General features: G+C 37.2%; 1 protein-coding gene across 2 annotated transcripts in view; it reads right to left on the minus strand.

Moving 5' to 3' along the window:
• MLLT3 (MLLT3 super elongation complex subunit) overlaps positions 1-13,354 on the minus strand; it is a 154,561-nt gene that overhangs the window by 37,507 nt on the left and 103,700 nt on the right. For both annotated transcript variants that reach the window (XM_067315581.1, XM_067315582.1), the window contains exon 6: positions 5,337-5,948. In XM_067315581.1, coding sequence (XP_067171682.1) covers positions 5,337-5,948 — 612 coding nt within the window. The remainder of the gene's footprint in view (positions 1-5,336; positions 5,949-13,354) is intronic.

Here is a 13,354-nt window from a genome sequence, read left to right on the forward strand (position 1 = left end):
CGTTAATATCCTCCAAATCATACACAGAAAGGTTATTAAACAAGAGCGGAAAGTTTATCATTAAGCAAGACATGCTTTGCTTCATTTCTCACTGCAATTTTATAATGGTATTTGAATCTCAAAATAGGGATTGACTCCAGGGAATTAGAGGAGTGTCTGGCTTTCTCAAATGCCTGCGAGGCAACAGTAAGATACGTACTCGCACCTCAGCTCTGAGGGACAGCTCAGAGGCTGGATTAGTCACTGGCAGATATGCTTTACCACGCAGAAAAGAAGCCATCTCTCAAGTAATTGCAATGGTCAGAGGGCAAAACACCTGTATGCTGCCCAGCTCACAAAAGCAAAGGCCAGTTCAAGTCTGAATGCCCAGAAATAGGTAGAGCACGATGCCAGTATTCAGAAGGGTTGAGCACACACTGCTTTTCTGTCCAAAATTAAAGACCACTAGTTGCAAAGGTGCACCCCACCTCTATTCACTGTAAAGGGGCCATATCTGAAGAGCAGGGGGATATCAGTGTTGCTTTCCTGCAACACCTACCTGATAAAACAGTTCTTGGGGCCATCAGCAGCCAGACACAACTTGACAGGTATCTCAGAAGATCCTGCAGCATACCAAGAAACAAGCTGCCACCAAGACTGTTTAATGCTGACAGTACTGCTCATGGTTTAAAAACTGCTTAGAGTCCAGGGAGCAGGGCCAAACACAGTCGCAACATTGTCCCAAATCAGGTCCTGTCAGAATTACTTGCACTTGTGTTTAATGATGCTGGGCAGTTTTGTCTACAGTGAAGACTTCAGAATATCATCTTTAATTCAAAATCTGCACCCAGCCTTCACCATTGGGACCAGAACAATAACTAACTACATCTAGCTCCAAAAGCAGCTCTCCACTGTAACCACTGACAGCCAGACACTTACTTTTAAATAAGTCTTAGCTTCTGGTGAACATATCCAGTAAAAACTGCGCAAGTTCTTCTGAACTTCACAGAATCACAGAATGGCTGAGGTTGGAAGGGACCTCTGGAGATCATCTAGTTCAACCCCCCTGCTCAAGCAGGGTCACCTAGAGCACATTGCACAGGATTGCATCCAGGCGGCTTTTGAATATCTCCAGAGAAGGAGACTCCACCACCTCTCTGGGCAACCCGTTCCAGTGCTCTCTCACCCTCACAGTGAAAAAGTTTTTCCTCATGTTCAGATGGAAGCGTCTGTGTTTCAGTTTGTGCCCGTTGCCTCGCGTCCTGTCGCTGGGCACCACTGAAAAGAGTCTGGTCCCATCCTCTCGACACCCTCCCTTCAGATACTGGTACACGTTGATAAGATCTCCTCTCAGCCTTCTCTTCTCCAGGCTAAACAGGCCCAGCTCTCTCAGCCTTTCCTCATAAGAGAGATGCTCCAGTCCCCTAATCATCTTTGTAGCCCTTCGCTGCACTTGCTCCAGTAGTGCCACCTCCCTCTTGTACTGGGGAGCCCAGAACTGGACGCAGTACTCCAGATGTGGCCTCAGCAGGGCTGAGTAGAGGGGGAGGATCACCTCCCTCGACCTGCTGGCAACACTCTTCCTGATGCAGCCCAGGATACCATTGGCCTTCTTGGCCACAAGGACACATTGCTGCCTCATGCTTAACTTGGTGTCCACCAGCACTCCCAGGTCCTTCTCAGCAGAGCTGCTTTCCAGCAGGTCAGCCCCCAACCTGTCCTAGTGCATGGGGTTATTCCTCCCCAGGGGCAGGACCCTGCACTTGCCTTTGTTGAACTTCATGAGGAACTTCTCCTGCTATGCTGTTTGTTGGACAAATTTTCAGAAATAATGCAAGCACTGATTGCTGATGTCCCACTTCTTAGCTTGCTTCTGACACATAAAAAATGAGTTAATGGGAAAAATTCAGAACTGATGAATATTTGCTATGGGGACAACCCTTGGCAAATATTCTAACTTGTCTCCCTTCCACCCCCATGGACAGTTTTAAAAAGAAATGCATATAAAATCTAATTGTTCTCTGTGCAACCACTGACTAAATGAACTTTCTGTAAAATATAAAAGCATGACTAAAATAATTTTAGGTGAAATAACACAACCTTAGCTATGCAACAGTTATTGACCGCTCTGTTTGATGACACCTATTATTATGAATTTATCATGTATGTTATACACATATACGCATATAAACTAATACCAAGAAGGTGAACAGACACCATGTAGAGGCATTCATGTCTGAGAATAAGAACATTTCTTATTCCATGGAGTGAAGTAAATATTATCCTCATAAAATTCTGAGCTAAATTATTAATAATTTCATTACTCATAAAAATGCACCCTGCATTAGGTTTGCACTATCTTGTAAGTGCAACTTAAATTATGAAAAAAATGTACTTTGGCTCAAAACTGATCTTGTTGTGATATCATGACTATTACCTTTTATGTACTGATTTGCAATCTGATTTGTAATATCTAACCTAAGCTTGCTGAGTTTGGTTTTGTGGTTTTCTTTTTAAAGCCACTTCAGGAACAAATCCTGGATTCTTTCCTACTGAACATATTCCTAAATAATGGTACATTCTCTGTTCAGAAGTGCTACTATATCCATCACTTTAACCTTACCACAGTAAGGAATAACATTTAACTAAATTTTATAGCATGTAATCATGCCAGAATGTGCTTACTGAAGAAATATCTTCCTAGCTTCAAGCAACTAATTTGGTTAATATCATGAAGCAGGAACAGACCTGAATTAACTGTTCATGTGTAGCATGAGCTTTTTTTTTATATATTTTTACTTTAATTACTCTCTATACAATGCAGCAGCATTTTCATTTTTTTTCCTCTTCACGTGACTACATATGTAGGATATGTCTTTTACTGATCTATCTGTAAAATGTACTCCTTTTCCTGAAATGTTTAGAAACCCAAACATAATCAAATAGTTCAAATCATTTCTTCCAGCATACAGTATTACCTATACTATGCTGCTCGGTCATATGGTTTCATTAAGCTCTCTGTATATAAAGCTGGTGAAGTGTAGAAGACCCTACGTTTTGTGAAATTTTCATTAACCAGGCTGCCCAGCTCTTTCTTCCATAATGTTAAGAGTTGTGTGAATCCACAGGCATCTAGACATACTTTTCCAGGCTTTCTAGATACTTCTCTAAAAATATTACTGACCTTGTAACTAGTATGCAGTCACTGACTGGAGCCGTACTGAGCTTGAATTACTAATGAGCACAGTCCCAAAGACTAAAAAAGTGTCAGACGTCCTTTTGACCCATGGGCCATGCTGGCACTCGCACTGACTCTCTTCTACACTGATTCGCACTGGCACTCTTCTACAATCCAGGATGTCAAGATTCAAATAAGACAGAGCCCAGATCAGCAGGTTCTGCTTCTCTGCTAGGAGTCAGGCACCTTGATATCTCCATAACAGCAGCTTACAGAACTACAAAACTCTGAATGCCCTTCTTTTTCTTTTTCTTTTTCTTTCTTTTTCTTTTTCTTTTTCTTTTTCTTTTTTCTTTTTGCTTTAGTACAGAATTAATGCACCCCTTAGGTCCGTCAGGTCAACTGCAGATGAGTTATAAACAGCAGTGACAGTGGATTTGTGTCATCCTAAGAAAACCACAAGGATGCACAGATTATACCATTGATTATAGGCGAGAGGCTGCAGAATCACAGCAAAGAGGGAAATGCTTGTCAACTACTAAATACTATCAGTTCTAGACACCTGTTCATACCCTTTATACATATCAGTTACCTGCAAGTTGCTAGGTAGTACACACATCTGTAGTGCTGGCATTTCTAAAACTTGTTACATTGCAGTTGCTTTCCTTAATTCTTTTGTCTTTGAAGAAAAATGGAGAACTGACGATGCCAGTAGGAGTACAGGTGCCTTTTCATGGGACCAGTTTGAACAAATGGGAAACTTTGAAAGTGAACTCTACGCTAATTAGCCTGCTGACAGTAGGTGGTGAGTCTTAGAGCGCTGACATAACTCAAAAGAAGCTGAATCTTCTCTCAAGACTTTAAAAATTAATTCACCCCAAGGTTGACAAGCATGAGCACTTTCAGGTCTAGAGGAAACTTTATTCAGAAGTTCTAAAGCCAGTGGCAACACGGTTTTAGAATGAAAACACCATCCCAGGCACATCACCACCAGTGCCATGCTATAACACGTGGGCCTGCTCCATTACATACCTTCCACATTTTACAGACTTTGCATGCACAAAGGGAATGGTCATTAAAGGGCCACTTTAGAAAGAAAAAGACTTTCTCCCACTGTGAAAAGCTTCCATCAAGTAAACACCTAATGCTGATGCCTCCCCACAGCAAGCTATTTATTGCATGTTCCAAACAGTTTAAATAGGGCTATGCATATGGTGGCAGTAATGGAAACATGACAAACAGTGGAAAAATAAGAAAATTCAACAAGGGTAGTTGAGAAGACTTCTAATAATCCTACTCCCTTCTCTCTATCCTGCTTACCACTTCCAGCTGTAAGTATAAATGAAGGCATCAAAAAAAAACAAACAAAAAAACCCAAACAACAACAACAACAAAACCCAACCCCCCCCCTTTCTCTTCAAAAGCCTTCTCTTCCCATCCCCTTCCTTCTGTATTCATTTGTCTATACAAAATGCTTCTGAAAACTGAAATCTCCTCAGGGAGTAATTAAAATTCTAATAATCAAAAGCATATTACACCTGAAACAGATGAGCAGGCATGGTAGAAAAATATTTTCAGGAAAGCAAACTTTTATGCAAAACACCCATTTTCTTCTTGGGTAAGTTAATCATTTTACATATTTTTTCCTCACCAGAGTGAGGATTCTGGGGCCTCCCCTCTCTCCCCAAATTTGTATCAGTTACAGAACTGTCCTTCTTAGCAGAAGATTAAACTCAGTTAGTTCTGGTATGCCCTTTTTACATGCCTGCATTTACTGAACACTCTGAGTTACTTTGACCCTTCCCTGAAGTTACTGAATTCAGTAATTCCTGAATACAAAGCCTAAGGCCTGAAATACAAGCATTTCAGTGAATTTCCTTCTCTGTCACAAAAGGATGCAATTCAAAGAGAACAAAATCAAAAGGCCTCTATTATTTATAGCCATCTTCCGTACGCTCACTAGTCATAATTTTGACAGATTTATAAACTGAGTACACTTGAGCAGTCAATACTATTTAAACAGAAAATGCATAAGTTTAAACAGTCAGCAGTTAACATCCTTGAGCATGAACAATTTGCCAGCAGACAGGAGAAGGGGAAAGGAAAAAACAAATATGATACACAATCCCAAGGACTGGGAATACTCAGTGCATATGAAGAAAAAGTAAGCACCACTTACTTCAGATTTGGAGGATATGTTTTCCTCCATGTCAGAATCATTGGGATCCACAATATCATCAAAAGGTGGAAGAGTAGACGTCTTCTTTTCCAGTGTATCATTTTCTATTTTGACTTTCCCCATCTTGAATTGAGATCTATCCTTTGTTTGTTTTTTGTCAGCTGAACAAGTAAGAATCAGTGGTGGAGCACTAGAAAAACTTTTAAATAAAGACTCTGAGCTACTTTTTTTTCTTTTTTTGGCAGAAAGTTCATCAGAATCCACAACAGAGGGCCTTTTTGTAGGGGCCTTCTTTTCCTGCTGCTGTCCACTGCTTATGGTAAGGATGGGAGTGTTTTCAGATTTTGGCTCCTTGGACATGGGTTTGGGTTCCTTGAAGGCCATCTTAGGAACTATTTTTTCATCTTTTAGTGGTTTGTTTTCTTTGGGTTTCTTAGAGGATTCTTTGGAAGATTTGTTGTGTTCCCTGGAAGGTTCTTTGAAGGCACTTTTATGTTCTTTTGAGTCTTTAGAAGTTTTTTCCTTGTGCTCCTTTATTAACTTATGGGGCTTTGAAAGACTGTTACTACTGCTGCTGCTGCTGCTACTTGTGTTCATAATCTTAGTTGGGTCCTGCAAAAAGGAGAAATAAAACTTTATTTAAAAACAATCAAACAAAAACAAACAAACAAAAAGCTCCAAGACACAATATGGAACCAGGATTAAAATTAAAAACCTGGACTAGAAACTGCAAATGATTCTATAATAACTGAAACACAAGATACACAAGCCATCATTTTGGTCAATTTATCTGTTACAAAGTGGTGGAACATGAGCAGTTACTATTGTTTGTCAATGTTTCCAAGAAAAGGATTGATTTGTATCTTAAGAATCAAACATGACTTTTAAGAAACATGACTTTTAAAATGAACATAGAAATAGTTTAGGAAATGTTAATTGATGACTATTAAAAAGCAACAGAAAAAAAAATATAAGAAAAGATCAGCATATGAACCTGCACACTGCCAAAGAGAATTAGTTCAGGATTAGGGCAAAACATGTCATTTCAGGCAAAGTCTGACTTCTCAGCCATGATCCTCTCTTCAGCTTTTGACAGATCTCGTTCCTCATTCACAGTGACAACTCTGGGTCCAGGTGGCTATGGAGGACTTGACTGAGACATCTCAACAACCAACATCTTTATTGAAAACTTCTTCTGCTAAAAAAGATTTCTTTCCCCTCCTCTCCCCACCCCCGTCTTGCTGCTGTCTGTGCTGAATATTTCATTACATGTTTTAATTCAAGTGTTACAAGTGAAAAGGGTTTCCTGAGAGTGTGATGACAAACAGCCTGAAGATAGGCAAAAGCAGAAAAAGCAGAGCAGTATCATTCCTTGCTCAGTTATTTCTCTGGTAAAATCTGAAAGGTTAAAGAGACAGGGAAAATAGTGATCTGTAACTAGAACTGGCAATAAGGAAACTGAACTATTTGGAACAGATTTTATGAGATCCTTTCTTCTGAGAATTAACCCTCATGTTCTCTGATCCTCAGTGTGCCTTCACTGAATTTTCAAAGGATGAAGTACCCTGAGCGCCACCCAATTCCACTGAAAACACTTGCAGCAGCTGCTCAGCATTTCAAAAATACCTAGTAGCCTGACTAAATACTAAACACATGTAATAACTCTCTCCAGACACTACTTGCAATCTACAAAATGACATTTCAATTTACAGGAATATATGCTGAACAAGTTTAGGTTGCTTACTTCCTTATGGGTGGATTATTAAAATGTCTATCTATATATTGCTAGGCTTCAGAGAAGCTTTTAGGAAGAAGTGCTTAAGCAAAGATATTGCATACACCCATCGATTTCCTTTCCCTCTACCATTTAAGCCTCTGTTCTAGGTATAAAATCCAAGATCCTGGAACTCTGTGAAGATCAAGTATGATTTTTTCTTATTTATATATTGCAAAATTTGTAAAAATCCTAACTATAACTATAGATTTATACAGAACAGGATTTCATTAACAATGCCAAGCTAAAATAACAGGAGAAAGAACTTGTACCGACCCCCTGGAGAATAAAAAAAAAAGAAAAGGAATTAAAAAAAATTGAAGTTTTACTCCTGCTGGAAACCCCTAAGGCCATTAGCCCACAAACCCAGGAAATTACTGCTCTGAGAGCAGGATCTGCCCTGACTAACCGCTACACTCCACGATAGCATCCAAACCTCCAACTCTCAAATGATCGTATTCATGATAACAGGTAGACAACAAATAGCTTTAATGAAACTATATGGATAACAGCCATTCCAGTATTGCAAGGATTTCCAGGCCCATCCCTTACTTGCTGGCAACTATACATATTATAGCTGAGTATTTTTTAATTACTCTTCCTCAGTACAAAAAAAGATTTTCACTATTTATCAGACATTGGAAAGAATTTAGTTAACTGTGTCCCGATACACATGGTGTTAGTGTTTTAGAAATACAATTTCACTGAAATTCTGAAGTTGAAAGAGTGCATGATGAACAAGTACTTACAATTAAGTGTTTTTCCTTTACAATCTTTACACAAAGAAAGCATTACTGAAAATGGGTAACTACTGAAAAGAATGTTCATCCATACAAATATTAAAAAGGCACTTCTGGGTTTGACTTTCAGTAATATTGGTTAGTAGTTCAAGTCCTTTGCAAGCTGCAGAACAAAGCAGTACCCATGATCCTCTAGTCTGTTTAAGATGAGATATCCTCTCATCTGTATAAAATTCATGTACAAATACCTAGCTCTATTTATTTTTCAGCAATCTGCACCAATGTTTACCCACCATTCTACAGTGATAACAACCTGCTTTTCTGTTTCAACTCTCTAGCACATATGCAGATTTGGTTTCTCTGGCTAACATTGCCACATATTTACAGAACAGCAGAAGGGAAAATATATTAAGCTTTTCTTCCCCCATACTTAACCCCTGTTTTAACCACAATATAAATGGGAGAGCAGCAGTGCACTGGAAATTAAAGGAACAAAGCAGGACATGCAAGCCTCAACATCTACAAGGAATGACTAATTTTATAAGTACAATCTGTAGAAATGCTCTGAAAAAAAACCCAAAACAAAAAAAACAAACCAAAACATGATGAACCTGTTAAATGGAAGTTGTGTCAACAAGACGAGAAATTAAGAAAGGGAATATACGCAATTATGCATTGCCTATTAACTAAATTAGCAGATCATGTCTATTTAAAACTTGTGTAATCTGGATGTTGAATGCTGTAAAACCTGGATGTTTTAAACATTCATATGTACAGAAAGAGCAGTCTCCATTCTCTTCCCTATCAAAAGGGGAAAATTAATTAAAAATAATTACTTTGAACTGGCTTTCTCTTCTCATCTTTTAAAAGTTACCTTAACTGATTAGTGAAACACTGAATTTTCACACACATACTGAGTGAATTATTTGATTGTGGGTTTTTTTGTTCAGCTACATTTCTTGTGTCAGTACTACAAATAGATTTTCAAGTCAGATTTGGAAATCTATATATGTACCAACATTAACAATGGGCAGAAGCATCAATCCAGCACCCAAAGTGCCAGTAAACAATCAGGCTCAAATCTTGGAAAAGAAATGAGAACAAAAAAGGATTGGCCCAAAAGTCAAATATATGCAGTATGGATTAACTTAAAAAGCAACCCTACTATGTGCTGGGTTTCTGGGGAGACCATACAGAGTTGGGAGAAAGGAATAATGTTCCACCAATAATCTACAAGAAAATGCTCACACTCCAAAAGTGAAATATTCTGAGGAAACATCAATTTAGAAAGTTACATGGAAGGAAACACCAAAGCTTTTTTTTTTTTCCTTTTTTTTTTTTTTTATATAAAGCTACTTTAAATGTTGGGAGGAAAAAAAAGAAAAAAAGAAAAAAGAGACACAAACTAAATCGTTGCAAAATAACTTAAGAAAAATTTCTAAAACATAAATTTAAATCTTTACGTCACTTATGCAAAGTATGTCTGTGATCAGCATGCCAAAACCCAGTTTCTTTGGCTAGCCTATGCTACATGCACTTTTCTTTGTGGCTCTCTGCCACAAAGGTTAATTTTGAAATTTACTTAGTCAGCTATCAGATTAATATACACTCTACTAAGATCCCGCACTAATGAAAGATAAATGACTTTAAATGCAAAGCTGTAAATAAAAGCTATTATTCTCTTAAACAATGAACAATATTCTGATGACATTTGAATGTCTGAATATAAGGCACTTCCTTTTTTCCCAGGCCACTAATTAAAAGCAAAAATAAAAATGCATTAATCATTCCTTGCACTGGATTACTTTAGTCAAGACTCCTTACCTGGTTTAAAAAAAAAAAAAAGTAGCCAAAAATTTTATTTTATGCAAGACCAACTCCAAAGGTATGTCCTAAGAAATCATTACTAATGCTTTAATCTTCAGATCTTGTTCTATCATGCCAGAGCCAGAAGTGCTGCTCTAGGGAGGGACAGGATATGTGCCATTCATAAACAAGAAGGAGTCCTCATATTTTTTATCACTCTCTTTACCATGAATTTTAAAACCCTCCAAAGGGGGAGGCTCATTTTAGTTGCTTTCCAACAGTTGAGAGCTGTGAAATAGGCCCTGGGAGGCAGTATTATCAAAACCACGGGGAACTGGAGACCTTTTTTTTTTTTAAATTTTAAAACCAGATTTCCTTCCTTTTTCCAGAATATGGAAGCTGATGTTTTCATAGAAATAGCAGTATAAATATATGATACTTACTGTGACATTTAATACCATGTTTCTTAAAGATCTGTTCCTTAAGATGGCCAAATCCTTGCTTTTACAGATACATTCATTCTCTAAGTAAATAAAGTATCTTTTCTAACTTCCTGATCTCCTGCAATGACCCTAACACAAGCCACCAAAGATGCAGAGCAAACAGTATGAGGCACTTAAAATTTCAAAAACATAAAAAATCCAAAACATATTCATTGATTAAATTCTATCAGTGTAATGATGAATGCGGAGGGCTGGTGAGGGTGAACCGTGGGTAAATTTTCACATCATGTACTGCATAGACCTTAGCGTAAATCAAAATGTATGCTTAAATGTTTGTTTTCTTCCCCACCTTAAAAACTGTTGTGAGGAATAAGAGTGAATGACATATTTCTTTTGTGTGACATATCAAATGGTCTTTTTTTAAGTTGCATATGCAATATAGAGATTGTGTGTTTTTGACAGGTACTATATTTACATACCATAGCTTACATTCGTGTATTCATCAAATACTATTTGAAGTAATCCAAGTGGATGTTATACTTTGATATATTGCATAACAAACATCAAAAGAATAATATAGAAGATTATAGGCATGTTAAAATACCTGTAGCAGTTTTCTTTTATTAATCCAAGTAACAGCAAGCACACATATTTCAAGATATACAATCCCTTTGATGGAGCAGTAGTAACAGGCCTTTAAAAATAAATAATTCAGAAAGCATGATAAAAATCTAAGATCTTCTCAACACAGAAAAATGGTTTTGCTCAACAGGTAATGTATTTGCAAATTAAACCACTTCTGAAACCACAAGAAAAAGAATGGTGTTGAATTCTCCGTATATCTTGCAGGGCTGGATTTTAACTTCCTGCTACAAAATATAACTCTCAATTTGGTTAAACATTGCTTTAGGATAACCAATGTCCTCTGAAAGTCATTTCAAACATCTCCAGTTACTGACAGACATTCTGAGGCTAGTTAGAAAATGATGCAATTTTTGTGAGCTCATTAAGTTTGATTAAGTCATTAAACTGAATACATTGGCATGGCCATGCCCATCCACTGTATTTTTGTGTTTAGTCTAAAAATCTAGGATTGGGGGTCGTAAAAACATGCATTATTTTCACTTGTAATAAAGTCATTTCTTCAAAAGTTATGCCTATTGAGATAATGTGGTCATGTTAAGCCAATGGAATGGAATTAGTTTCAAATATGCCTTTTGCTCTCGAGAGGAAAAGAGAAGGAGGTATCAAAAAGGAATTACTTGATTGTGGGAATTTAGATTTCTAATAAATACAAATATGTTTAGTATTCAACTGAAAAATGCTAATTGATTTAAATAGGGGAAAAAAGCATATTAAAGTCTCCATAAATAATGTTATTCTTTCACTTTTTAACTGCACACTGAAGATATGGGTGAATTCATCCACTGCTAATTCTTCTCACAGATAATTACTATAGCCCACATTCCCAAAGCTTTCCACACTTCAGGAGACTTCTGCTTGTCCAGCCCACAGGACTATTATGACCAATGACAGCTGGAGAAAGAGAAGCAGGGTAGACTCAGTGGTTGGAGAGAGCCAGAAGAAGCAGCATAAAACAATTTTTCTTCTGGTCAGACACAGGAATAACAACTTGAAGTAAAGTTCATTTCTTTGCAACTGACAGTATATATTATTCCAAAAGACATAATTATCCCAATAAAACTGATCAAACTGTTTGTCTATTATTTCATGCATACAGTATTTTACATCATATAAACAGGCATACCAATACAACTGACTTAAAAGCAAGAGAAGTATCTGAAGCAAGCATGAAGCTATTTTTATACTCTGAAAAGATTCAGAAAATGAAAAAATACAGGCAATAAGGAAGGCTTAAGTAAAAAATGTATTTCTGTCTTCTATATTTCTAAGTGCAACACTTTTTTTTGAATCACAGTACTGAAGCTCACTAATACACTCTACACTGATTACACATAAAATTAGGGAATATCAGAAACATGGACACTCATATTTATGAACCCATATTTCAGAAAAGTATGAGAGAAAGCAAACTGACAGTTTTGTCTTACTTGACACTGCATTGTAAATTTTTGATAAATGAGACGGAACAACAATATCGTTTCTTTGCACAGGTTTGTTTAGTGTCTTGACTGCAATCCTCCCCTAAATAGAAGAGCTGTGTGGTAATTTGTAAATGTCAAATGGGTAGGGAAACATTCTTAGGTTCTGGTTTTACATATTCAGAGTTATAAACTGACCTTGAAGTTTAGTTTGGTATTCACAGATACAAAACAGATAGACACCAGACTAAGCACATCAGAGGGGTACTGCTTACAGGAGAGAGAAAAAAAAAAAGAATCCTGTGTGGATACTTGGAGGGAGTACAAACACCTGCAGTTTTAGAGTACTCATGTAGATAATCCATGTGCAAGAACTACCAAGACTGATAACTATAACTCTCCTATAGCTACCATTTTAGAGGCATATTTAAGAGGCATATTTAAATGAAATTTGAACACTGAAGATGTTGCATCACTTTCTATACATGAAAATAAGTAGAGCTACTCCAAATTACCAAGCAAATAATTAATTTAACAAATTGGCTGAAACGTGCACCCCCAAACAAAAAACAAAACACCCTCAAGACAAAAATCCAAGGCTTTTTAATTCTCAGAATTTTATAATAAAAGAACAGACTTTTTTCTTATAATCAAACCAAGGTTACCTCTTGTGTCTACTCCTCAAAAATAGCTGAATGATCCTAAGTAGGGCAGATATTTACAACTGTTTCTTAAGAGACACAGAAACAGCTCCTCATTAGTGTGTTTTTTAAATTGGACAGGAACTATACTGGACAGGAATTATCACTCCTAGGTGACATTTTAGTGTTGATTTTATTTTAGGAGTAGAGCTGTTTTATCTTGGATACTGCTACAAAGCGGAGGTTGGACAAGCAAGGAGTTTACACTTAAAATGATTTCAATTAGACAGCATTGCTGCTGATGTCTCTATTTTGAAATTAAATACTTCAAAAACATTTTGGGGTAAGAATGTCACTGATATAGAATGCAATTCTGAGTTGTGATGTACATCTGAGCTCATATTGACTCCAACAGTGCTTTCTTTCTGTGGTCAAACTCACTGCAGGTAATTGCCTAGACAGAAGTGATGGATTTCTGATGTTTGTTTGAGGTAGAGTGAATCTGAGGGCTACACAGAGGGCCCAGAAAACATGCAACACTCCCTTCACCC

Source organism: Apteryx mantelli, chromosome Z (assembly GCF_036417845.1).
Source record: "Apteryx mantelli isolate bAptMan1 chromosome Z, bAptMan1.hap1, whole genome shotgun sequence".
Classification (NCBI taxonomy): domain Eukaryota; kingdom Metazoa; phylum Chordata; class Aves; order Apterygiformes; family Apterygidae; genus Apteryx; species Apteryx mantelli.